This window comes from Phragmites australis, chromosome 19, assembly GCF_958298935.1.
Source record: "Phragmites australis chromosome 19, lpPhrAust1.1, whole genome shotgun sequence".
Taxonomy (NCBI): domain Eukaryota; kingdom Viridiplantae; phylum Streptophyta; class Magnoliopsida; order Poales; family Poaceae; genus Phragmites; species Phragmites australis.
The window spans coordinates 19,657,764-19,683,459 of record NC_084939.1 but is presented as its reverse complement, the minus strand read 5'-3'; the positions used below and the strand labels follow the sequence as shown (position 1 = coordinate 19,683,459).

Below are 25,696 nucleotides of genomic sequence, written 5' to 3'. Positions count from 1 at the left end.
ATGAGGCCAATAAAAATTTGGCACATATTTTGAAGAATCTACTATATATAAGTCCAAAAAGTAATACAAAGCTGTCAAACGAAAGATCAACTTGGCTCTGACTGGACTACTCTACCTCAAATAGTCGGGCCGTTGGACCGTTTCCCTCTCAAGTGTACAACTGATAATCCAAACGCTTTCAGGGGTTCAAACGTAATTCCTCCAGAAAAGAGCAGCCGTTGCAAACATTGGCGTTTCAGCCCCCATCTGATTCAAAATTGGCGCCCTGGTCCCCCGCCCCGTCCCTCCACCGTCTTCTAAAAATCCAATCTTTCTTCCACTGGTCGCTCACGCTGTCCCCAAGCTTTGCCCTTTCCCACGCCCGCCCCAAAACCCTAACCCTAGGCCCCCGACTGAGGTCCGGCGCCAAGCCCCACCCTTGCCACCGCACCGGGAGATGGACGGCGGCGGGACGCATCGTGCGCCGGAGGACGTGTTCCGGGACTTCCGCGCGCGGCGGGCCGGCATGATCAAGGCGCTCACCACCGGTACGCGTCTTTGCCCCCTCCCTTGCGGAAGTTTTCGAATGGTTTGGGGATTTCCGAGGCTCCAGAAGCTTCGATCGGTTGGTTTTTGGGTGGCTGATTGGTTTCGTTTGTTGAGTTTTGCAGACGTGGAGAAGTTTTACCAGCAGTGCGACCCAGGTGAGCTCGCGCGCTCCTCCGATTCGCCGTCCTTGGGTCCCGAATCCGCGCGATGCGGTAGTGTTCGTGATGTTTTGTTCCGGAAAGATGGGACTTTGAGGCGCTTGACACGGAGGTTTTGTGGGATTTTTGTGTTCCTCGCTGAAAGGAGGGATTTTTTGTGTGGATTTTGGTGTTCTTGTCCTAATTTGGGGTTTCGTTTCTCGCTCAGATCCTTCCCTCTTTTTGCGGGGATTTGTGTTTTGGTGGTTTGCGGGATTTTACCTTTCAAGGCAAAGCTTGCGTTCTTTTCCTTTTGCACAAAAGGTTCGCTGGAATTATTCCGTGTTGGTTTTGATGGTGCTTGCCTTCGATCTACTGGCAGATTGGTTGTCGTGGTAACAAGAAGTGGGTGGATAAGCGAGAGAGTATTTTTTTTCTTCTTCTTTTTTGTGTGCGCGAAGGGGCGTTGATTTGCTTTTCTGATTGGATACGAGTAGTCGTACTGTTTTCAGCACAGGGGGCTAGAGGTGAGTAGTAGTTCCAACTGACCCCTTTGCCCACCTTCTGAGGGGTATTTTTGGACTTTCAGTAAGGCAGAAAGACTAGAGGAGATAGTGAACTGGCAGCTGCTTTCAGTGAAAGATCGCAGAAAGAATAATAGGAAGGTCACTGGAGAAGACCCCTACAGACAGAGTAGAAGCTCCTTATGTCCACTAGTCTTCCTGCCTAGCATCCAAGCGGAACCTTCCTTTTATTAATTTTTGACATCTGGTCGAACAAACCTTTTTTTTCTTACAGTCTAAAGTTCCTTTTCAGCATCGCTGATGATGGTTGTGTATTCAGTGATTTACAGTTTTTAGGGATATCTTACTGGAAACTGTGGCTGCAGGCTGCAGCTTACCGTTGACTGATCTTTAACTTTATAAAAGGAATATCCATAGTCTGGTTTTTGTTGTTTGTGTTGTTACAGTGGCATCAGATACAGTATAAAATCCGATTCTACCAGTCTGTTTCTTTCTCTCATTTTTTGTTTTCCACTCTCGTTTCATTTTCTTTTTGTGGGCACACAGTTGCAGTCTTTTTCTTTCTTGGTCCTAGTTTCTTTTGATTAGATAGCATAGAAGAAATAATTCTGACGTTGACCCGGAAGCTTAAGACTTGACATTTTGATTGCAGAGAAAGAGAATCTGTGTTTGTATGGTCTTCCCAACGAAACGTGGGAAGTAAACTTGCCTGCTGAGGAGGTTCCTCCTGAACTCCCAGAGCCAGCTCTGGGAATTAATTTTGCTCGTGATGGGATGGATGAGAAAGATTGGTTGTCACTTGTTGCGGTGCATAGTGATGCTTGGCTGCTGGCTGTGGCCTTTTACTTTGGAGCAAGATTTGGATTTGACAAAGAATCCAGGTATTGTATTTATTGCTGATCTGTTTCTTATGGTTCTACCAAATCTTGTTATCATACTGTACCTTGATCATCTTCTATTGAGTAGTGGGGCCTCTATTCTTATTGTTGTTATTATTGCAGTTATTACTTATCATTGTTTGCATCGATTGTGTTGAAAATCTAGAGTTACTTTGGTCATAAAAGTCTTACAAATGACTTGGTAAGGAGCACAATTTGTTAAAACTAAAATGGTAGTTAGCTTTTTTCAGTTATGTGTGAGCTTCTGCAGTAACTATTTGCAAATGTGGAAATTAGCAATCAAAATGTATCTTGGAGACCCACAGAGTCAACAAACATAAGTTATTTGGACTCGATGGAGTACTATTAATAGCTTTTACTACTGCTTATGGGAATAGAATGAACATGATGATATATATGAATGTGGTTGGGGAAAGTGTTTGCTTGATATATTTTGGTATTGTGGTAATTGTTAATATATATGTGTGAACATGTAATAGGGTAAGTTGGCTTTGACCCAAGAGGCCGTTGGTCATGTGTATGTTAAGTATATAGGATAACATATTATCCTGGTATGGTAACATTATTTTGGCCCATGAGGACTGACTCTATATATTGAGATCTACTCTATTGGATGGATATGTTCTTTCTCCCACAATTCTAGTCTAAGGTAACATTGAATCAGAGCAAGGTTTAGGGTTCCTCATGATCCCAAATTCCAACTTCTTTTTGACACCCTTTGTCGTCACGAGGTCGTTGCCTCCTTCTTTGTCGTAGTCATGGCTGTCTCACATAGCGGTTTGTCGTTGCACATCAAGTTGCCGTCTCGGTTGCTCCTTTGTCGCCGCCCCTTGTTGTGCCGCCGGTTTTTGCCGTCACGCTCTTTGTTGTCTTCAATCCGACCACCGCTTGATCGGCGAATCGCGCCTTTGGCCATATTCGGGAGGCTGCTGCCATTAAGGGACCATCAGAGCCACTCGTCTCCGTCCGCCTGATTGTCGAATCGTGCCGTTGGCTGTATTCGGGAAGCTCCCGTCTATCGGGATCCATACGCTGCCGCTCGCCTGTTGGCGTCTTCTGCGCCCGTCATGCTTGTTGCGGCTCTCGATCGGTCGTGCCTCTCCAGCCGCTGTTGTCAGGCGCTTTCTATCGTCAGTCTGCTTGGGAGTTGTTCTGGTGGTGGTTTACATGCGTAGCGATGGGAGGCATTCATTTGTGCCACACTGTGTGTACTGTTGCTGCTACTGTGCTGCACGCTACTGTTCATCTGGTCACAATTTATCTGATGGTGTTATCATTGTTCATCTAATGCTATTGTTACTGTTCATCCATTGTATCATAGCCCACTGCAATTGCTATTCTTGTCAAACTTGATGGTCATAATTAACGAGAGTGGGCTTTCTTTCTGAAAACTGTGTTGAGGGGTTATGCTCTGGCATCTCTTCTAACTGATGTTCCACCTGTTGATAAGTCCAAGGATGGTTCTGGTGCAACAGCTTAGGCCATCGTGCAAGGGAGGACTCGCTCATGGGCCTTCAGGAGTGGCAACAAGTATGGGCCTTCAGCAATAGCTGCACCCAACTCCCATGCTTTATATCCCTACATGTTCCTTATTTTTTGCAAAAGAAAATTTGCCACTAGTAGGCTTTGAACCTGGTACATGTAGGTGGGTAATGAGATTACAACACCCACCGAACCACTAGGCATTTGTTTCGTTGCTGATGTGGTTTGGGCGTTTTGCTTGTGTATCTTGCAAAGGGTTACTCGTTGGGTAGGAGTGCCACTAGGCGAAAACTGCTTTCTTTATCATCGTACAATCTTACATGCTATAAATGGAAAGCTAGTTTGTTGTTAAAAAGCTGGTTTGTGTTCGCTTTTGATGTATTTGATACTTTGAATCATGAGCGTACGCTAAAATCTTATTCGTAGATGAAACGTCGTGCACTAGAATTTGCTGCTACACTAACATCGGTAGGCAGAAGAAGCGACTGAGTGAGCAGAGGCAAAGGTTGGCACATTTGCTCGTGTGTGGAGTAGCGATCCCTTCGGCGAGCAGGAGGCATGGTCCGTTCCGAAGCCGCGTCCGTCCTTCGTCAGGCCTTCATCGTAAAACAAGCAGACCTTTGTATCAACAATGGGCACCGAACAGTCCTTTGCCGGACTTCGGCTCCTTGCGTGGACCTTCGAACAGATGGGCCTCGTGCCGTAGGGAGGCCTTCGGCCAGTTGGACGCGCGGAGCAAGTGGGGCGCGTGGATGGGCCTTCGGGCTGAGCGCAGGCGCGTAGAGGCCTTCAGCCAGACGGGCCTTCAACCAGAAGTGGAAACCCTTGGGCAAGTGGGCCTAGCGCCGCATTCGTGGGCCTTTGGCCACACATATGACTTCGCCGCGCACATGGACCTTCGAACCGCGTGCGGAGCCCTTCGAATAGACCCACGTGTGTGCCTTCGGACCGCGCGTGTGGGCCTTCAACGGGCAGGCTTCGTAGCCCACCCACCGGATTGGTATGTCTTGGCACGCTGTTTTTAACTAGTTGGCCTGCGACTATTTTCCTACTGCAATCCATGGAGTAGACCATTTATCTTAAGCCTTCCAGTGATAATTCTGCTAGCTTTTGTTTTCTGCGTACACAAGTATTGTGCTAGGTACGTTTTTAGGTTGGCATGTGCAGATCAGTCCTCATCGTGGCCGACGGACCACAAGGTACCTTCGCCCAGACAGGCCATAAGGTACCTTCGCCTAGTCATATAAATGGGTACAATGTTTGTGCATGTGTCGAAGCATTTAATTTTATAGATACATCACCTCTATGTCCCACGACCATGAGGTTCGCTAACATGCCAAAGTTTTTATTCTTCAGCCGTTTGCATTACATATGCATCAAAATATTTACCCTTCGCTCGTATGTTGAAGTGTTTATCTTTCGCGTGCTCGCATTACATTTGCATGAATGCCGAAGTATTCACCTTCCGCGTTTACATAGCATAAACGAGTCAAAGTACTTGTTTTGACCATTCGCAAGTATATGCAGGTTTTTATGCTCTGTTTGAGGGGCTATTTCTTCCTCCCACGGAAGTCCTTACCCTTCGCATGATATAGTTCATTTTCATATGCCGAAGTGTTTACTCTTCGCATACCCACATCACATATGCTCGTTTTGCATGCGTGTCGAAGTATTTATTTTTTGTGCATTTGCATGAATGCATACTTAGTGCTTATATACGCTTCGCATACGTGAATATCTTCATTGCTCATTTGCGATGAAGCGCACACTTTACATATATGTGCATAGCATCATCACTCGAGAATGCATACGCTTCACACGTTTTGTATTGCTCAAGTGCATCGACATATTTATTCTCCGCGTATGTTTACTTTTTTGAAGGCTTGCATATGTATCGAAGCGTTTATCCTTAGCACAATTGTCGAAGTACTCATTTTCTTTACGCTTGCATTACTCTTGTGCATCGAATCAGCTATTCTTACCCTCTACGCGTGCGAAGCAAGGGTCCTTCACGCGCTGACATTACATATGCATCGAGGTATTTACCCTTTGCTCATGAACGTCGGAGTATTTATCTTTTGTGCATTTGTATGATATAAATGCATCGAAGCGTTCTTACCCTTCGCTCGATGGAATAGTTATTCCTCATATGCAGGTTTTAACCTTCGCTTGTAAAGCATAACACAAATCACTTGCAGGAATCTATATTCTTCACAGGATGAAGCTGACAATCATTTGCTGATAATCATTCGATTCTATCTATATTGTTATGTTGAAACACTAATTTCACGGTGCATAAGACGAGAGATAACACTCACCTTCGTAGAAATGTAAGACAAAGTGACGGTTGACCTCAATAAGAGGCAAGGCCTCTTTCGCGGCATTGAAAAATTGTAAGACGAAGCGACGATTGACCTCAAAAAGAGGCAACACGCCTTCACGGCAATGAAAAGACGAAGCGCCGATCGTCCTCAAAACCGAGGCGTTGCCTTAGTAGAAATGTAAGACGAAGTGACGGTTGACCTCAATAAGAGGCATTGCCTTCGCAAAAATTGTAAGATGAAGTGAAAAGTTGTAAGATGAAGTGCAGGTGCTTACCCTTCGCTTCAGGAAATATTAATTCCTCATACACATGTTTTAACCTTCGCATGAGAAAGCTCTTATTGCCTTTAACAGGAATTTTTAATCTTTGCAGGATGGAACTAATCTCTCATATACCGAAGGTTTTATCCTTCGATGCTACATTTATCATTATGATAAAGCTTGTACTCTTCGATTATACTTTTCCAGCATCTATTTAACACATGCACAAAAGAGGGGCAGCGCCCGCACCGAAGACAAACCATGTCTTTAGATTACATCAATGCATTTAATTATTTATTCTTCATGTGCACACCTAATCGGTTATAATGTGTTTTTCATCTAAAAAAGGATGCGAAGCACCTATAGTCCTACACGATAGGAAGGTGAAGTGGCACTGGTCCTTAGGTAAAGGCAGCACACCAATCAATTTGAAAGGTAGGCGAAGGCCCGCCAAGGAGGACTGAGATGTCGCTCAGCTTAAGGTAAAAGCAATGCTCTACTCGGATCTCAGACAGTAAGTCTTGAAGACACGACCCTTTGCGCTCCATGGAGTCGAAGATCCATTCATACACGGTGCGTTGCTGACCACCTTTGTCAACAATGGCTGTTACTATGACCATGTTCGCACCTTCGGCATCGACTTGTCGTCACCTTCGGCATCAACATAAACTCAGATAGAGTCGTCCTCACCTTCGGTTTTGACAGCGTCGATGAGACTCCAGATGGTCCTCGACTACTTTACCCCCGTCGACTTCGACTAGAGTTGCCTTCGGCCATGTCAACTTCCACATTGACCAGGGGGGTATTCGACCGATGACTTCGGCCGCGATGACTACGCCTTCGTTGACTCCGACTACGTCGACCAGGGGGCTTGGCCGATGACTTCGGCCACGACTACTACGCCTTAGTCGACTCTGACTAAGTTGACCAGAGGTGCTTTGACTCCGATGACTTCAGCTCCGTTGGCTACTATGGCGGCAGGAGGGGCTGCGGTCGTGACGCATTCGCATTCGTCGACTACTTCTACGTCGACAAGAGGGGCTTCAGTCGTGATGACTACGCCTCCGTCGACTACGACTTCGCCAACACCCACTTCGACTGTGTCGACCATGTGGCACCCTTTATCACTCACGAACACCAGTCAAGCGGGGCTAGGGGTACCCTAGTTAAAATCTTGTGTTAGGTCCCAAGAGTTTAGTCGGCGCACGTGAGCGGAGACGGAGATATCATTTGCTTCGGTGAGCCACGATAGCAGCCTTCAACCTTTGCTACGTTGACTACGCATGATGAAGCCTGTCGAAGCCTCGGCAACAGGCTTCGTTGATTACTTCATCGAAGACCCCCTTTGCTAAAACCCCCTTCGCTGACCAGGACAGAGGTGTACCTTCGACTTCGACTGCGGAGGAGGAGCTACCTCCATCGGAGACCCCCTTCGCCGAGTGAGATGAAGTGTAGTTATAAGAATGTATCTGGCTCTAGCAGTCATATAAAGAAAAATCAGTGCCATGTACATGCTTTTTTCTCCATGCACATTTTTTCCACTGGTTTTTTGATGGAGTTTTTAGCGAGATGTACATGACAACTATAAGTCTAGGTCTTTTCCTAGCTGTAGCTGTTTGCCTCGCTGTCTCATCAGAGCTTACAGCTAAGGGCTATTGTTGGGGGAAAGGTCCAGACCTATAAAGGAGCTCATGTAGACAAAGCAACCCATGTAAATGCTTGGGTCTCTTTGTAATATTTGTACCCCATCAAGGGTTGGAGAGGAAGCTTCACCTCTCCTCCTCACCTATATAAAGGATCCAAGAGGTCAAGAGGGACTTCACCTCTCCTCCTCACCTATATAAAGGATCCAAGAGGTCAAGAGGGAAGATTCCTCCCACCTCTATTCTCTCTCTTTACCTGGAATGGACCCCTTTCAGTACTGTAGATATAAATAGTTTCAATAGGCAGAATGATGACGGAAGGGTTATGTTATGAGTGCTAGTCACTACTCACTAGTATGAAGAAGTCTTTGATCACGATTCTTGAGCATCACAAAACAACTAAAGGAGTTGTGGGATTATTTACAGTGTCAATATGTTCAGAATAGTGGTATCCTCTTGCATACTCTGATGACAGGACTTCATGGCCTTCAGCAAAATGGTCTCTCCATAGATGAGTATTACACCGCATTTGATCGTTTGATGGGACCATTGCTCTCCATGGTCCCTCGGTGTACTGGAGGGTGTTTAGGATGTTGTGATCAGAAGAATAAGTTTATTGAGAAGTTCCTTATGTATCAGTTCTATCATGGACTACGATCAGATTTTGAGTCTATTCATATGCAGCTACTCAACAACGTCACTACATCCATTGCTGATGTATTGTCTGCTTTGATTGCTGAAGAGACTCGTCTTCGTTTGCTGATATCTACTCCAATGTTAGTACCTCAGTGTACTTGCAGCTTCTCAGAGGACTAGCACAATTAGAGGTAGTTCCTCAGAGGGTATTCCTTGTAAGCATTGCAAGAAGACTGATCATCGTTTAGAGAATTGCTTCTCTCGTCATCCAGAGAAGTTTGCTGAGAATTGCTACTCGAGCTCGTAATACAACTCCTTCCTGAGGTTCTGTATATGTTACTACTACTCATAACCGTGATTCTCAGTCTTGGGTTATGGATTCAGGACCTTTTTTCCATGTCACATCTGATAAGGCTCAGTTGGTTGCCTGCAAGCCGGTACTATTGGAGGTTCTATTTAGATAACTAATGGTACATCTTGTCATATCACTCATTAGGGTGCATTTTCCACTTGTTTTTCTGTACCTGATGTTCCACTTATCAGGGTGCACAGTCAAGTCACTGATCAAAACTGTTTTGTTGGATTTGACGCCTCATCTTGTTTTATTCAAGATTTTCGAAGCGGGAGTGTGATTGGGACTGGTAGTCGCTGTAGCGGGTCTCTTGGCCTCTTCGTTTTGGACATCTTGCATCTTCCTCCTTCCACTATCTCCACCATCGTGCGTCATCCGCTGCATCATCATCTGCTTCATCTGTTGCCAATGACATCATTGTCTTGGTCATTTATGTAGACCACGTCTGGCTACTTTGGTTCATCAAGGTTGTACGTCCATTAAGTCCACTTTTCACTGTAAGGGTTGCAAGCTTGGTAAACAGCTCCAACTCCCATATTCTAGTAATATTTCTCATTCTGCTAAACCTTTTGATCTTATTCATTTCGATGTATGGGGTTCTTCACCTTTTGCTTCAAAAGGTGATCATAGCTATTATGTTATTTTTTATTGATGATCATTCTTGATATATTTGGATTTATTTCATGAAACATCGCCCCTAGTTGTATTCTATATATCAATCTTTTACTCGTATGGTCCACACTCAGTTCTCTACTGTCATTAAAGGTTTCGCTGTGACTCTGTTGGAGAATATCTTCTGTTTTTGTCAATTCCTAACCTCTGAGGGTACTCTTGCTCAGCTCTCATCTCCTGGGGCTCATGCTCAAAATGGTGCTACTGAACGCAAACATCGCCATCTTATAGAGATTACTCGCACACTCCTAATTGCATTTTTTGTTCCTTCTTATTTCTAGGGAGAAACTGTTTCGATAGCTGTTTATCTTCTTAATTGACAACCATCTTCAAAGTTTGCTGGGAAATGCCTGTCTCTTTTTAGTACTCTTAATTATGATCATCTTCGGATTTTCGGATGTACTTGCTATGTCCTGCTTGTACCTCGTGAGTGGACTAAGTTGTCTATCCAGTTGGTTGAGTGTGTCTTTCTTAGAGATAGTTCTGAGCATAAAGGTTACTGTTGTTGTGATCATTCCTCTCGTCTCATTCGTATTTCTCGTGATGTGACCTTTATTGAGGATCGTCCCTTCTTCTATAATCCCTCAACTTAGCCCTCATCCTCCCTCACAGAATCCACCTCTTTTCTCTGTCTTCCTCCTTCATTTGGTGATCATGCTCCTATTTCATCTCCTATGCCTCCTCCACCCATCTCTGATTCGATTTAAACTCCTCCATCCACTCCTTCTCCGCATTTCGCTTCTCCACCATATATTTCGCATATCATCCATGTCTATACTCGTCGGACCCTAGTTCCTTCTGATCACCTGTCCAATCCCACCTCTTTGGCCAGTTCTGATGCTCCTGTCTTTACTGATTCTGTTGTTGTTGATGAGTTGTTTACATGTCCACATTATAATCTACGTAATCGTGCTACTATTGAGGCTCATGACATGCTAGGTTTTCCCTGTGCAAGTGCAATTGTACCTGAGGAGCCATCTACTTATCAAGAGGTATTTGGTATTCCTGAGTGGCAATCCGCTATGTCTGAGGAGCTTGCTGCACTTGATCATACAAGAATTTGGGATCTTGTTCCTTTACCATTTCTTGTAGTGTTTATTACATATAAGTAGGTGTTTAAGATCAAGACAAAGTCGGATGGTTCTATTGAGAGATAAAGCTTGTCTTGTTGCCAAAGGTTTTCAGCGGACCAAGGGTCGAGATTATGATGAGATATTTGCTCCTGTTGCTCACATGACCATAGTTCGTACTTTGATTTGCATGAGGAAGTTTATATGCAGCCACCCTCAGGTGTTGATGCCCCTTCAGGATGTCATGCGTCTTGTCGTGCTTTATATGGTCTCAAACAAGCTTCTCATGTTTGGTTTAAGCGGTTTGTGTCTGTTATACAGGCTGTTGGTTTTGCCCCTAGTGATCATGACCCTATTTTATTTATCCACCTATCTCTAAAAGGACGTACTTTGCTTCTCCTTTATGTTGATGATATGTTGATTATAGGAGATGATGTTGAGCATTTTGCCAATGTGAAGAAGCAACTCAGTGAGCAGTTTCAGATGTCTGATTTAAGACTTACTAATTACTTCTTGGCGTTTGAAGTTATAACTTTTGAAAAATGTTTCTATCTTTCTCAATCTAAATACATTCAGGATCTCATAGCTAGCTCAGGCATTACTGATAATTGGACAGTTGCTACACCTATGGAGCTTTATTTGCAACTTTGTTCTACTGATGGCACACCCCTTGAGGACCCCTCTTGATATCGTCATTTTGTGGGTAGTCTTGTTTATCTCACTATCATCAGACCTAATATTGTTCATGCAGTTCATATTTTGAGTCAGTTTGTGAGTGCTCCCACTTCTGTGCATTTTGATCATCGGGTATTACGCTACTTGAGGCGGATATCATCACAATGCTTGTACTATACCAGTTCTAGTCCGCTTCAGCTTTATGCTTACTAGGACTCTACTTGGGCGAGTGATCCGATGGATCGTCGTTCTGTCACTGACTATTGTATTCTTCTTAGTACTTCTCCCCTTATATGGAAATCTAAGAAATAGGTTGATGTATTACAATCCAGTACAGAGGCAGAGGCAGTACTTCGAGCTCTTGCCACTATCACTTCAAAGATTGTATGGCTTTGTAGGTTGTTGGCTGATTTTGGCGTCTCTCGTGAACCCCACCCACACCTCTTCTATGTGATAATACTGGGGCTATACAAATTGCAAATGATCCTGTAAAGCATGAACTCACAAAGCATATAAGTGTTGATGCTTTCTTTACTCGGTCTCATTGTCATTAGAAAACCATTACTCTTCGGTATGTGCCATCAGAGTTGCACGTTGCAGACTTCTTCACCAAAGCACAAACTCAATTGCATCATTGGCTTCATCTACTCAAACTTAGTGTTTTTGAGCCTCCTATACCACCTTGAGTTTGAAAGGGGTGTTATATATATGGTAACATATTATTCTGGTATGGTAATATATTATTCTAGCCCATATTGGCCCATGAGGACTGACTATATATTTGAGATCTACTCTATTGGACAGATATGTTCTTTCTCCCACAATTCTAGTCTAAGGTAACAGTATGTACATATATACTGTCGACCTTCAAGGTCAGTTTTAGATGATATTGTGAAATTACCTCAAATATGTTATATATACATATATATGTTGCTTCCTACCCAGGTTGCTTGTTGTGCTTCTGTTTTCTCTGCCTCTCTCATTGGAATATTGTTCATTGGCGCCAATTTCTCTGGTGGTACAATCTCCCCATGCAGCTTGGTGCCTTCTCCAAGCAAAATTGCTGCCGTTGCTTTGTATTTAGCTGCTATTTCTTGTTCTATGTTTTATTTTGAGCTTGGCTGTTGCTCTTTGGTGTATTGTTGATGGTTGATGCTGCTTGGTGATTCCGTCAATCAAGATTGCTGGTTTGTGGTGTTTTCTGCAAACTAATATTTGTATGTTCCATCATGGTTTCTTCTCCTTTTGCCCCTCTAGAGTTCTGACGTGAAGCTAATAGGAAAATAATAATAATGGTCTTCTACCATTCTTATGATCCCAAACGAAAATGCTGGGCACATTGATGGTACCGTCAAAAAGCCTGATACTCTTTTGGCAAGTGTGAAGATGTGGAGACATGGTTTGCTAAGGAAGCCAAAATTCACACTATATTTTTTGTCAAATCATTGATATTGAGACGGCCATTCGGAGGGAGTTATTTGATTTACATTTCAGTCAAGAATATGTGGAAGTGTTTGAAGGAATATATATTCCTAGTAGTTTATCTCTCTTGTTTTCATTGTTCCAGTTTATTCCTTCTCTTCAACAGCGAGATTTTTCTGTTGAGTTTTACAAGCCATTTGGTTCCATTTGGTGTCAAATGGATTAATGACCCCATCTCAATGTCCGACATGTAAGAATTGTGCTTAGATTCACATTTACAAATTTGCAGCATTGTTCCTATGGATCTGTGATACGTCTTCAGTGAGAGTTTGAACCGCCACATACACAATTGCTCACTCACACTACAACGCCATAGATGGAGGATGCTCTTGCCAAGCTATTGCCAAGGAGACATGTCTTCGTACCCTTTCTAAGTTTTCATTGGTGATTCCATCTCCAACTGTTCTGACTGCTCAGCATCCTCCTAGCGGATTTTATTTTGCATCTGTCCAAAGTTAGGAATCAGAACTTAAATCTCGAGAACATATTCGTTGTGGCTAGTGTAATAGCTGATCATCATGAAGATCTCTGCTTCAAGAGTTCTCCATGTGGCTGTTGCCATAAGCATGACCACCATGAGAATCAATGTCATAAGCGTTAGAAGGATCCTTAGCCACTATCTTCTTCAGCTACTACTGCCTCTATTAGTGATTCTGTGGCTCCAAGCGAGCACTACAGTCAAGCTCGAGTAACTTTGTTTAAGAATCTTCAACTTAGATGTCAAGACTATGGACATAAAACGTCCTACTACTCATTGCTCACAGTCAGGTATTGCTGATTCATCTTGGATATTTGATTCACGTGTCTCTTTCCACATGACACCAGATGCCACTTTGCTTTAGTTATGATCGACTACACCTGAAGCATCTTGTATCCAGACAGCTGATGGTACATCCTATTTCTTCCTATGGTACTCTTCACATTCCTTAGTTTACTGCACATGGTGTTGCTTGTGTGCCTAGTTCGTCAATGTATCTTATATCTATTGGTATTGTGTCGGATTGGTTGAGAATGGTTGCTAGACATAAGATTGTAGAATAGGAGTTCTTGGAGTTAGCGGTCATTCTAGGTGATCTTAGGGGCTGTATGGATATTTTCTCATGCTTTTAGCGGCTGTTTGGTTGTTGACACAAACAAGCCTGACCAAATATTGGTCATGACCAATACTGGGGTAGTGCCAAATTTGGCTTAGAAAGTAGTGTTTGGTTTGCAACCAAGCCAAAAGTTACACTAGTACCAAAACTGTGAGTATGACACGTGGGGTCCACATGCCATTACATATTTATTGCACATGTTATTTCCTTCTTTCTCCTCATGAGCAAATCAAGTGGTCGTCTCAGTCTATGATGTGTTTCTCTTGGTTACTTGAGCATTGGCTGTCATGTTATGATTCTTAAGGTGTCGCTTATGCAACAAGGTGCTCCGACAGGCTTGGGCATCGTCGGCGCCTTGCCCAAAAAGCAGCGAGATGTCATCTCCGTGTGGAAGTGATCGGATTGGATAGGTGTGGGAAGGTCTTTGGCTGGTTTCTTGCCCGCTGCTCGTGGTGACGCTGAGAATGCATCGAGCGCAACAGGGAGGTGAGGGTAGAGAAAAAGAGTTGAGGAAAATATTGATTATTGCTTGATTCCAAAGGATGTTGATTGCTCTTTATATATAGAGCCCAACCCTAACAGATCTTACTAAATTTGAACCGAATCTAACTTTACTTATCTCTTTCCTAACTTGCCTAATCCGAATGACCTAACTTACCTCAATCTAGACTCAACTTACAACTCTACTTATTGCTTACAAAACTTGTCTAAACCGAATATCTCGTACCAAACTTAACTCAACTCGAACTAAGAGGTATGGAAGCTTGTCTCTAAGCTTCTGGTGCTGATGTTGCTTCCTTCTCTCCTTCTGAGCCCCTGCCTTTTTGCTTGTGGTACTTGATCCCGCACATAACACGAGAGAGAGGGAGTAAGGGTGGCAACATGTCGGCCGGTTAGGGCCCTGCGGGTTTCCGACCTAGTGGGGGCGGGTTCGGGTGCAAAATTCGTCCCGCATGGCCATAGTGAGGGCTGCATTTGCCCCGCGGGTGCCCCACGAGTCCCGAACCCACCCTATGTGGCCATCTCGTGCTCTCCCACGACGCTAGAAAAAATGGCCTGGAATCTCCTCCCGTCTCTCCCTGCCTTCCTACTTGCCTCCACGGTGGTGGGTGTCCCAGTCGCCTTTGATTCCTCCCCTAGCTTCCTCAGATCTGCATCCTTATCCCCGGGGTTCCCGCCCTCTCTTTGGCCCCAGTCGAGGAGACGCTACTGCTGCTGCTCGGTTTCTTCTGTCCAATTATTTTGTAGGTGGTGTTTGGAGACTGGAGGTTCTCGGGAGGTTGGGTGATTGGACCAAGCCGAAGGTGGGTCTGCGCCATTCTTGCCAGCTGTTATTCGGAGATTCGGTGCTGAAGGTTGTGCTTCGTTTGGTTGGGAAAATGAATTTGGTGCGGATGATTGGTGTCTGATTGGTTATGGGGACCAGGAGGTAGGTGATGGTTTGAATTTTGCTTTCCGTTGATCGAATTTGTGCTTAATTCGAGGCTATGGAGTCTTTCTTGGGTGAAAAGGATTGAATTTTTGGGGTCAGAGAGTTGGTCAACATTGCAGGACCTTGCTTGCTTGTAGCCTCTTCGCCATTGACGTTGAGCTTCCCTGCTATAAGCTCTTTGTTGCGTTGAAGTTGGATTTTGGTGGAGAAATTTGTTCCGTCCCCCTCGGGTCATCCACCGCAACACCAAATCCGCCAACATCCTGTTCGGGTTTCAGGTTCCCTATCGGATCTTGGGTCCCCGTTGGGGCCAGGGCTGGGGATAGATTTGCACTCGGTTGGATTTTTGGGTCCGGGTTGGGTTTCGGGTTTCAGGTCAGGTGCATTCTTGCTCCACCCGGCCTTGACTCAACCTGTTGCCACCCCTAAGAGGGAGGGAGAAGAGATGAAGAATGGGAGGGGAACCAACCAGCAAGGCCAAGCAGGCGCCGCTGCCCTCATCCCCGCCAGCACCAATGTCGGTGGCCAGCGTAGCGGCGGTAGATCTGAAGGTGGCGGCGGGGGCGGTTGTTCTGAGGGGTAGTGGAGTGACAGGGAGGAGTGTCTAGGGGCGGTGCTGCTGCTAGAGAGAGACGAAGAGCGAGCGGCTAGAGAGAGAGAGACGAAGAGCGAGCGGTGCTGAGAGTGATACAGGGAATCGAGGAGCTATTAGGGTTCAGGGCAAGTAGATAAGGGAAGGGGTACGGTGGGCTAGGCCAGCCCAGTCCCTCCTTCCCCATTTCTCCATTTTCTCTTTTCCTTTTGCTTTTTCTTTCCTCCTCACTCTGCTGCTGTTCTGCTGTTTCTGGGTTGGCATGGCGTTGCCTCACCTGCCTCACAAACGCCTAGGAACCTTGGTGTGAACAGGCCAAATAGTATTCCATAACTAATTTGTGATGGAGACCTCTATTCCTTGATGGTATTTTAAAATGACAATGCCTTGGCTCAACATTTGGACGGGGGTTGCCTTAATGCTGAGTTGTTGTATCATTAAGTTTAGCCTTTCTTCTTAAGTTAGTGATGACAAATAGAATGTTGCCTGCTGTTTTCTTTCATGTCGTTTGACTTGTTTCCTCAGTTTGAAATTTGATCATGAGGTTTGCATATTGTACTAAAGGGTACATTGCCTCAGTTCTCTTGTGCTCATCTGTCGTGACCTGTTCCCATTCCCTCTTAAGCAGAGGAGTAATTCCTAGATTCCATTCAATGGAAATCTCTCGTACCACTGAAGCAGATGATTCTCCTCCATGATTTGTCCTACCTATAGAATACTTTATTAGTTACAGTGTATAGTTTGTTTTGAAGTAATAAGTCGTACTCCATTAAGATGTGATGACTGGTAGCAAGGTGGGGAAACTAATTGAGGAATTCAATTATACATTCTTTGTCCAATGGCTGTAAGCTTCAAAATCAGTTTTGGTACTGCAGCGTATGTCTTGATCTTTTCTGTTAAAGTTTGATGATAATAATCTGTGATGCATTTTGTTATCATCTGATGCTTATGAAAATCATAATATGGAAGACGTCTGATGTATCTTTGATTTTGTTATGCAAATGATAAGATGGAAACAATTTCCTGGTACTTCCACTGGAATATTTTCTTTACAATTCTGTGCTCTGAAGCAATTTGAAGGATTTTCTTGTACTCATAGTCAACTACAATATAAGTACCTTCTGTGATTTTGTTGCAGGAAGCGGCTTTTTGTCATGATTAATAACCTCCCTACCATATATGAGATTGTCACGGGAACCGCCAAGAAGCAAACCAAAGAAAAAACCCCCAAAAGCAGCAGCAAGAACAATAAATCTGGCACAAAAGTAAGGTTCCTTTCATTTTACCTTAACGATTTTGGCCTGAAATAAGCTCCTAACATCATTCCCCTTTTTCGTTCGGCACTATACAGCCACCATGCCAGCCAGAACCCAACTCAAGGGGTTCCAAGATGCCACCTCCGAAGGATGAGGACGATAGTGGAGGTGAGGAAGAGGAGGAAGAGGAAGATCATGAGAACACATTGTGTGGTGCTTGTGGTGACAACTATGGACAGGACGAGTTCTGGATATGCTGCGATGCTTGCGAGACATGGTTCCATGGTAAGTGCGTTAAGATCACTCCTGCCAAGGCCGAGCACATCAAGCACTACAAGTGCCCTAACTGCAGCAGTAGTAGCAAGAGAGCCAGAGCATGATCCTGGAGATATCCATTGCTCATGTCTGAAGAACCAAGAATTTGACTCGCTGTAAACACCCACATGGGACAGAATGCCGAATCGTGCATTAAGTTGTTGCTTTCAGTTTAGGACCAGCTGTAGGGTCTTGATGTGTCGTTTGGTGTATGTCAAAGACATCTTAGATTTTCTATTGTTAGTAATTAGCAACTAACTGTAGTATCGTGTATTTCTTCAAGCTTTCCGGTGCACCTGTACTGGACTCAAAACTGTCTTAGATCTCAAGTTCTGCATTACATATCGCCGTGTACTCATGTTTGTTAAAAAGTTGTGTTGTCGTCAGGGAAAAAAAAATTTGGTAAAATTTTGCGCATTTTGCTAATTTCGGCCTAGACCGAAATTGGCCCATTTCGGTTAAAAAAATTCGGTCTAGTTCAAATAAACCCGGCCCAAACGAATTAACAGTCCAAGCCCATTCTATCCATAACCCAAACTCCCTCAATGTCTAGCCATTTTTGAATTATTTTATTTTCCCTGTCACTTTATCCTCTGCAGCTGTCTCTCCAGCTCTCCCACCCGAGCCCATCCCACTGAGCGGTGGCGGTCTCCAAATCTTCACCACCCAGCGTGGGGCGCGGGCGGCTGGACGGCACAGGGCACGGCGGCGGCTCTCGTGCGGGCGGCACGGCGGGGCGATGCGCGCGGCACGGGCGACGCAAGGCACAGGCGGCGCGACGCGACAGCTGCAGCATGTCGTCAAATCCTCCTGCACCTAGGTACTTGATCTGCTAGTCATTGTGTCGTGCCGTCGTCAAATCCTTTCCGGCCAGTCATTGTGTCGTGCCGTCGAGATATGCCCCTTGTTTGTTTCGTGGTGTGGCGTCGCTGAGTTTAGCTCCCGCCGGCCGTTTGACCGTGGCCGTCGAGGTAGCTCCGGGCGTCCCCTGTGACCGATGTCGATGTGCTCCGGCCCGCTGTTTGCGGTGGCTGTCGAGGTATGCCCCAGCCCGCTGTTGCAGTGGCCGTCGAGATGTGCTGTTGTGCTGACGTGATTCCCCGCCGCAGCGGCGTGTTCCTGTCTTCCTGAGATGGAATGCGTGGTGTGAACACAGCGACTCATTTACTGGCCATGTGATTTGCTAGTGTTTTGGATTTTGGGTCGGGCATGTGATGGCCATGTTATTAGAGTAAACAAAAGGTTGTTATCTGAACCCATTCCAAGATCTTAGGAGGCAGTGATGGTCATTTCTCATTTGTCCTTCTTGTGAACTTGGTTCTGCTTCCTTTTGTGAACTAGTAGTGCTTCAGAAAAGATTATGGTTGATGCATGATTACTATAATTACATATTATCAGTGACAGCAGCATATGTTTTAGCTGTTTGGATCCTTCGTATCAATGCAACTTGCTTTCTGTCATTCTTTTGATACAGCAGATCAGTCAAGAAAGGATGTTATTTCTGCTTGAGCTGATGAGATATCTTTTATTGTGTATTTTTGTTTATGCTAATATCTTTGTGTATTTTTAATGGAGTCGGTTCTCCAGCAGTGGTTACTAATGTAGAACCATCACCCATGCCTGATGTTGCCGGTGATAGAGGTACATTGCAGTTTGGATCAGTGGTTGCAAATTTTTTATCGGAACTGATGCTATTTAATTTTGTTGATTTTTTGTACTTTCTTTTTTTGCAGGTCAAGCAAAAGATGGCAACATATTCAATGTGTGGAATCATGGTTTCAGTATTGGACAAGGATTTAGATGTGGGTTTTGTGGCTTGTCCAAGAAATCTGGAGGTGCAACCCGTCTAAGGGCGCATCTAGCTCGGATACCAGGTGATGTTGTTAGTTGCCTGCATACGACAAGTGAGGTGAAGCATGCTATGCGGAAAAGGTATAAAGAGGGGAAGGATAGGAGGAAAGAAATACAGAAGAGCAAAAAGAGGTTGAAAGATAATCTTGTAAGGGAGATGGGTGGAAATCAACATATCTATGTGCTAAGTGATGAGGAGGAGCAGATTCAGATGGCAAAGTCATTATCATTGAGAGAATATGAATTTCAACAAAGAGTGGAGATGAGGGGTTCCACATTTCACATGGATCTGGTAGTTCTAGTGTTTCCAATACTACAACATATAAGAGACATCCAACGGTACAACCTAGGATCAAATCATTATTTGATAGAGTTTCTAGTTCTATCCAGCCTAGGATTGACACCACATTGCAGCAGGGTAAGATGGAAAAAACTTGCACAAGCTTGGGCCAAATGGTTTCATGCAAATGATATTTCGGAGGGAAAAGCCAGTTGTCCTTATTTTCGAGCATCAATGAGGTTGACTCAAGAGCTAGGCATGGCAGGTCGGTTATTTGCTGGGAGTGACATCGATGGACCATGTTTGGATGCTAACTATGAGGACATTGAGAAGGCTCTTGAGGACTTCAAAAGAGATTGGAAGAAATATGGTGTTACAATCATGTGTGACTCATGGACAGGACCCACGAGCATGAGCATGAGCATTATCAACTTCATGGTGTATTGCCATGGGCGCACATTCTTCCATAAGACTATCAATGCAAGTGGGTGAATCCAGAATGTAGGTAATAGAAAAAATAATGCAATTTATATAGTATTTGTTTGCTATGCAGATTATTTATGTTGTCATTGTTTGCCATGCAGATTATTTATACAGACACATTAAGCGGGTGGTTGTAGATGAGATTGGCCACAAGGATGTTGTGCAGATTGTCACGGACAATGGAGCAAACTACAAGAAAGCATGTGCCAAACTTGTTTCTGAATAGCTCCATATTGTTTGGCAGCCATGTGCCACCCATACCATCAACCTCATATTGAAGGACATAGGTAGATTGTCAAATGCCAAAAAGTGCACCAATTTCCTACATAGCCACAATAGGCTGCATAATGAGATGAAAAGATGGATTGGAGGAGAGATAGTTCGATGGAATGCCACCCGATTTGGAACTGTCTTCATGTTTTCTTCAAAGTTTGTGGGAGAGGAAAGATAAATTCCGACAATGGATGGTCTCCGATGAGTGGGGGAATGGTGACTGGAATAATGAGCCTGGCTTTGATAGCTGCATGACAAGTACTTGATGGTGGGATGAACTCAAGGGTGTCCTAAACATAGTTGGCCCACTCTATTCGGTACTACGCTATGTGGATGGAGATGAAGGGACCGTTGCTGGTCTCATGCCAAGGATGTTGAGTGCCATTAAGGAGATGGAAAACTATTTGGGTGAGGGTACACAAACATGCCATAGGTACATGAGAATAATTAAGGAGAGGATTCGATATCTTTATGATGACACATTCATCCTTGCTGGTAAGGAAAAAGTTTCTTCATTTCTAGTTTTTAATCATTCTCATGCAGCGTAATTAATGTTATATTTTCTTTTCTTGTAGCTGCTGTCCTTGATCCAGTATGGCACTATCAGTTCTGCCTTTATGAGAATAATGACTATGTGAGGGCACTCGAAGAGGCAACAAGACAAATACGTGCCTTTACATCCTATAAGGGAAAATTTGATGGAAAAATACCTAAGGGTGCAGTAGGCATAATGACAGTAGGTATAGCCCTTTGCATAAATAAATCATGAATTTCTCATTTTTTTTGTATGGCCCTTTGCATTAATAAATTATGTCTTTTTCATTTTGTAGCTGATTGGTGGATATTGTTTGGGGGTGACACAAAGGAGCTGCAAATGTATGCCATTCACATCGTATCATAGTGCATGTCATCTAGTAGGTGTGAGCGGAATTGGAGCACTTTTGCACTTGTTCATACAAAGGTGAGGAACCGGCTTGGTTATGAAAGGATAAGAAAGCTTGTGTATGTACACCACAATTTGAAGCAGCATTTCAAACAAGGATTGCTAGGGAAAAATAACTCCGAGAAAGAGATTGATCCATGTGCTATGTTGATGGATGCCACATTGTTTGATCAATCAAACCCAATCATAGAATGGTTGAACAAGCCGAGAATTGAGGAAGATGACTTGTCTCTTGAAGAAATGCTTAGTCGTTCAAGGAAGAGGAGACTTGCTAGGTTGCAAAGGAATAATAGGAAGAAAGGTAAGATGATTGTGGTGGATGAAGAAGATGACTTCATAGATTCTGAAAACAACATAGGTGATGGCACCCTATCTGGTAGTCCCGCTTATGCAGAATTTAGTGATAGTAGCTCAGTAGGAGGTACCGACAATGATGACCACGGAGATGACTACGAGTATGACAAGCCAAGGGCATGTGATGGTAGTTACTTATGCGTGTTTTTCTTTTGTTTTCACGTGTCTCAAATAGTCTAATGGGTGTGCCTTTGTTTCTACATATGATACCTTGGCAAAAAAAAAAAAAAAACAATTTGAAGAAGAGTCATGAGCATATCACACAAAGGACAGAGCGTGCTAGGAAGAAGAAGATGGTTATGAACCTTTGATCTTTGCTTTCCTAATATGAAGTTATGAACATTTGATATTTTGTTATAGCCATATAATGCATGTATGGACTATGGACTTTGATATTTAGTTATGGCCATGTAATGCTTCTATGGACTATGGACTTTGATATTTTGTTATGGCCATGTAATGCTTGTATGAAACTTGATATTTCTAGTTTCCCACAATGGAGTTATAGAACTTTAATCTTTTGCTATGGTCATATTCATATAAAGCTTGTATGAATTAAGGGTTTTGATATCGCCATTATGGATATTTGATCTTTGTATGGACTTGTTATTATGGGTATTCTTTGTTTGCAAGTTTTGTTACGTTAATTGTGACATATATTGCAATTATTTACATTTTTTTGTCAAACTATACTGTCAAATTGGGGTTAAGGGTTGCAGGCTGTTGAAATTTTGGTAATTTCGGTCAAAATTTGGCCAATTTTTTTGAATTTTGAATGCTCACTTTGACCGAAATTTTCAAAATTTTGGTCGAATTTCGCGAATTTCGGTGATTTCTTCCAAGGGTGGAAAAATGCCTGACAAAATTGTGAACCCCAATTTGACAGCTTTCTGATCAATCGAATGGCTTTTTTTTTTAGAAGCATATCTTCACTGCACGGTCTACTTTCGAGGTTTTTTAGGGTGTGGAATGGGAGTTGAACTTTCTTCGGCTCCCTCTACCTAAAGAGTTTTGCCACTGAGCTACAAACCCGTCTGCCGATCGAATGAATGGCTTTTACTAAACTCTAGAACTTTCTCGACTTGCTTCAAGTCTACTTTGCGCCTACCATCTAATGGTTTGTGAATCTGTCCTATTACCAAGGTAAACTAAAGTGTATGCCCTATTTTCTGTAGATTTTTTTTAATGGACTACCTGCACCTGCCAATATCATCGATCAGGAACCCATGTCTCAGTTTCAGCAATTGCTGCATCATCTTTCCATCCAGCATATCAGATATACTTTTGAGGCTACTTGTGAAAGGTGTAGTAGATAGTAGATCATAATCTAGTGGGGGTTTGACTCTGGCAGTGCTGCAGTTTGCCAATGGAACCTACAGATTGGTACGAGGGGAGAGGAGAGGACTGCATCGGATGCCCTATTTAGTTTACAAGCGTATCTCTTGTGCGTCAATCGCGGTCTGCTTTTCCTCGGCTCATCTGCTGCTTTTCCTCCCTGCCCTGGTCTTCTGTTCATGTCCATGTCCCTGTCCAATTTGCAGCCTATCAAACTTTATCTTCCACTCTGCCAACCTCACCTTTTTGACTTGTCCAAGTTTCGCCTTTTTGACTTGTGCAAGTTTATCCCGATTCTTTTGTGATCAGTTTCATCTCTTTTTTTTTTTCTTTCCACGCGTGCCAAATCCTGGCGACAACAATGGGGCTAGGGTTTTCGGCGATAGATATTATGATTCAAGTGGTACAGCAGATCAGGTGCCACGGCAGCTTCTACTAGCTTGCTCCTGGTTTATCTTTGCGCGTTCGCTGTAGATCTCATGTCCTCTCCACGGAGACAGTGAAGGACTTTTATCGCTATAGGAATGAAAAAGATTTTTTTTCTTTTTCTCGGGTAAGTTTATTTTTGTTTTTTGGCCACTAAAGACTTCTTTCAATTCGTCTATGCTCCTTTTTCTTTGCGAAGAGTCGTCTTTGTTGTTTGCTAGTGTTTGAACCCATATTTGAATGAGACTCCAATTGCACAAATACAATTCAAACAGATTTTCAGTAGAGAAACTAGTATACTCATGCTAAAAATATAAAATCATCTATTTTCTCAATCTAAGTTTGAACCCAGATGTGCGTTTAAACTATAATTAACTTTCTTCAAGTGTGATTGTTTTGAGATGGGGCAAGGAATTCTTGAAAAAGTAGATTCAGATCTAGATGAAAATACAAGTGAATTCTATTTTAATATCAACACCAGAGGCTAGTCTTTCTTATTATATGTTTGCAAGAACAAGTTAAATTATTTTGTATTCTAGGAAAACATGTTGTATCATTTTCTATTTTTATGTCCATCCTAGTCTCAATAAATAAGAGCTAGAGTTACATTATAGTCATGTACTACTGTAGAAAAGATCATCACTACCGGTTCAAAAACGACATCAAAACTAGTAGTGAAACCAATTTCAAAACAATATCAAAACCAGCAGTGATAGAGTTTTCACTACCGGTTTGCGTTATGAACCGGGAATAATAGCCGGTCCTGATGTTTTTGGGATCGAATTTTTTTTGGCACTCGATGAACGAACCTCCGCGGCTTATGAGGGAGTCGATTCATCGAATATAGCAAATTACATGCCCGAGCAGTTTGTGGGAGTCGAACCTACGACTTCACCCCTGTGCGAAGTTTCTTTACTATCTCACCTCACAGTTTTAGCTGATGGCTATGAGTTAATTTATTTTTTTTACTTTTCCTGCTTAAATCTTTAGGTGATTATTTGGGTATCTAGATTGTTTTAAATGAAAATATTGTGAACTATAAATTTGTACATCTCGTTGAGAGCTACAATTTTCATATAAAATTTGTTTCCGTCCGACTCCATATGAAAATATTATAAATTTCCGAAGACCAGTTCGTGCACTATTCGGTATCATAGCCATAACTATTACACACGGAGTCCAATTTCGATGTTCGACCTCTACTTTTGAAGCTAACAAGGAGGCACATATGAAAAAAGACCATGTTTACATGGTACTTTTTTGACGCCCCAAAAAGGCTCAAAAGACCATTGATATGACCTCTGAAGTTTTTGGTCAAAAATTGATATTATTCAATTTGCCTAAAGTTTTTTAGACATAGTGCTACATCTGAAAGTTAGTGTTGCACAGATATTTCATCAATTTGAGTTACCAAATTCATAAAAAAAATCTTTCAAGTTGCAGTTTTCAACTTTGTAGGTCTATGTGTGGCTTTTTTAATCATGCATACTAGTGTTATACTAGATTCGATAGTTTACTTTGTGGTCTAGTACGCGTGTTTTTCTTTAACAATTTTGTATAGTTAGTTTCTGAGACTAAAAAAGATTTTTTTTTTTTACTATGGAACGGTGACTTCACCCATCCCACGAAGTTTAATTATCACCTCACCTCATAGTTCTAGTCGATGGCTATGGAATGATTTATTCTTTTAACTTTTCTTGCATAAATTTCTAGATGATTATTTGAGAATTTATGACTTCAAATAAAAAAGTTATTAACTATAAAGTTGTAGATCTCATCAAGTGCTACAATTTTTATATAAAGTTTATCTCCATTAGATTCCGTATGATTTTTTTTAATTTTTTAATTTTTTAATATGGGCTACAATTTTATTGTCACTGTCGATTCATGGCTAGAACTGACAGTGATAATCAAGCAGTGATAGTATCACTGTCATCTTTTTAATTAAAATAGTAATGATACTTGATTACACGTACTGTTTTTGCCGGATGGGTTATTACTATTAGTTTTTTTAAGAACCGGTAATGATACTTTATCATTGCCGATTATTTCTGAATCGGCAGTGAAAGAAAGGTATGGATCACCATTTATATAGTAGTGATGGTTTCTTTGAGATTTGTAATAATTTTTTCTATGCTAACAAGTTGAGATGTCATAGCTTATTGGTTGCTTCATACGTTGCTTAAATGGAATGTTCAACATATTATTAACAAATCATATACAAAAACATGTTAGTACATCCGTTCTTGAATATATGTCATTTTAGAATGCATGCAATCAAATCTTCAAAAACTTTAACCATTAATACACACAAAATTGACACATGCAAATGATATGAATGGATTCACATAAAAAATACTTTCATATGGTTATATGCTT

General features: G+C 42.8%; 2 protein-coding genes across 2 annotated transcripts; both read left to right on the top strand.

Moving 5' to 3' along the window:
- Positions 1-271: 271 nt before the first annotated feature.
- Positions 272-17,714, top strand: LOC133900614 (PHD finger protein ALFIN-LIKE 8-like). The gene is made up of 5 exons (XM_062341811.1): positions 272-527; positions 651-683; positions 1,842-2,070; positions 16,940-17,066; positions 17,153-17,714. Exons 1-5 carry the CDS (start codon positions 437-439, stop codon positions 17,435-17,437), a joined length of 765 nt encoding a protein of 254 aa, XP_062197795.1. The 5' UTR covers positions 272-436; the 3' UTR covers positions 17,438-17,714.
- A 235-nt stretch (positions 17,715-17,949) lies between these two features.
- LOC133900613 (uncharacterized) lies at positions 17,950-22,132 on the top strand. Its single transcript, XM_062341810.1, has 6 exons — positions 17,950-18,192; positions 18,948-19,013; positions 19,106-20,008; positions 20,088-20,754; positions 20,835-20,999; positions 21,090-22,132. The coding sequence occupies exons 2-3, from the start codon at positions 18,989-18,991 to the stop codon at positions 19,993-19,995; spliced, it is 915 nt and encodes a 304-aa protein (XP_062197794.1). The 5' UTR covers positions 17,950-18,192; positions 18,948-18,988; the 3' UTR covers positions 19,996-20,008; positions 20,088-20,754; positions 20,835-20,999; positions 21,090-22,132.
- Positions 22,133-25,696: the final 3,564 nt, after the last annotated feature.